General features: G+C 41.3%; 1 protein-coding gene across 1 annotated transcript; it reads right to left on the reverse strand.

Moving 5' to 3' along the window:
• Nucleotides 1-1,097: 1,097 nt before the first annotated feature.
• LOC149573262 (uncharacterized) lies at nt 1,098-1,616 on the reverse strand. The gene has a single exon (XM_089815933.1). The coding sequence runs from the start codon at nt 1,614-1,616 to the stop codon at nt 1,098-1,100; it is 519 nt and encodes a 172-aa protein (XP_089672059.1).

Consider the following 1,616-nt stretch of genomic DNA (forward strand, 5'->3'; position numbering starts at 1 on the left):
GAAGAAAATACAAAATAAATAAATAAATAAAGTGGCAAAAATATAAAATAAGAATAAAAGAATAAATAAAGGGAGCAATGATAAATAAAAACCAAAAAGTAAATATAAAAGTGTATAAATAAAAACACAAAAATACCTTAATAAATCTACAAGGAAAAAATGAATAAATTATATATATATATATATATATATATATATATATATAAACAAAAAGAGAAATAAAGCGCTAAAAAATGCAAAGGGTGAAAAAAGGGGGGAAACCACCATAAAAGAAAAAAGTGAATGGGGAAAAGAAGACCAAAACAAGAAGGCGAAGAGGCAAAGGAGTGAGAAGAAAAAAGGAACAAAAAAGAAAAAACTTAAACCAGGGTAACAAAGGGAGAGGGAGAGGGAGAAAGAGAGAGAGAGGGCGAGGAGATGGGGACAAGCACCCACCAGGAGTTGGGAAAGCAAGGGGTAAGGGGGGGGGTTGTGGAGGGGAAACCAGGACAAAAAAAGGGAGGGCACTCCACGGATGGAGGGCAGAGGGGAGCCAAGAGAGAAAAGAAGAGAAAGGGAGGAAAGAAACCTGAGCTAGGAGGAAAGACCACGAGGCAAAGGAGGAGGGAAAATAACAAAGGATGCCAAGAGGTGCTCAAGTTCCAACAGTCATCGTGATTGAGGTTAGAAGGGTTGTTAAGGATTTCAATAGCCTCCTTCAGTTTCCTCTTGAAGAAATTGTCTTCCTTGAACATAATTTGAGCATTCTCTAAGAAAATATGATGATTAGTGGCAACAGAGTGCTCTGCCAAGGCTGATTTGACCACTCGTTCATGCCTAATATCTGCAACATGTTCTTTGATCTTGGTGTGGAATGATCAACCTATTTCACCTATATAAGGAGTGCCACAGGAGCACCAAACCTTATAGACACCAGATTCCAAGAAGACATCCCTGGTGTCTTTGAGTGAGGGGTTGCAATTCTTCAAGGTGGTCAAGGGTCTAAAAGCCACCCGCAAACCATACTTGGTAAGAATCTTGGTGATCTTGTGAGAGATTCCAGCCACGAAAGGAAGAGAAACAAATGAAGAAGGGTCTGGGGGAGAAGAGGAAGGGAGCTAGGAGGAGTGAGAGAAAGCCCTAGCAAGGTTGAAAGCCTGAGAGATTTGTTTGTGTGAATAGCCATTCCATTTGAAGACTTTGCGAAGGTGGGAGAGCTCATGGTCTAAGTTGTCTTCATCGCAAATACGGAAGGCTCTCAAGGCTAGGGTTTTTATAATGCCCACTTTTTGGCTAGGGTGGTGGTGCGAAGCAGCATGAAGATAGCGATCAGTATGAGTGGCTTTGCTGAAAACCTTGCGACCTAAGGTACCATCAGGTTTCCTGATAATCAAGATGTCAAGAAAAGGTAAGCACTTAGCAGATTCAACCTCTTTGGTGAATGAAATGCAAGAAGCCACATTATTGAGATGCGCATGAAACTCTTCAAGCTTTTCAAGGCCATGGGGCCAACAGACGTTGGTGTCATCAACATAACGCTTCCACCATTTAGGTTTAAGAGGGAAAGAATGCAGAGAAATGTCTTCGAAATGTTCCATATAAAGGTTGGCGACAAGTGGAGAGAGGGGTGAGCCCAT

This window comes from Cupressus sempervirens, chromosome 2 (genome assembly GCF_028749045.1).
Source record: "Cupressus sempervirens isolate cs-2001-9-10 chromosome 2, ASM2874904v1, whole genome shotgun sequence".
In the NCBI taxonomy this organism is placed as follows: Eukaryota; Viridiplantae; Streptophyta; class Pinopsida; order Cupressales; family Cupressaceae; genus Cupressus; species Cupressus sempervirens.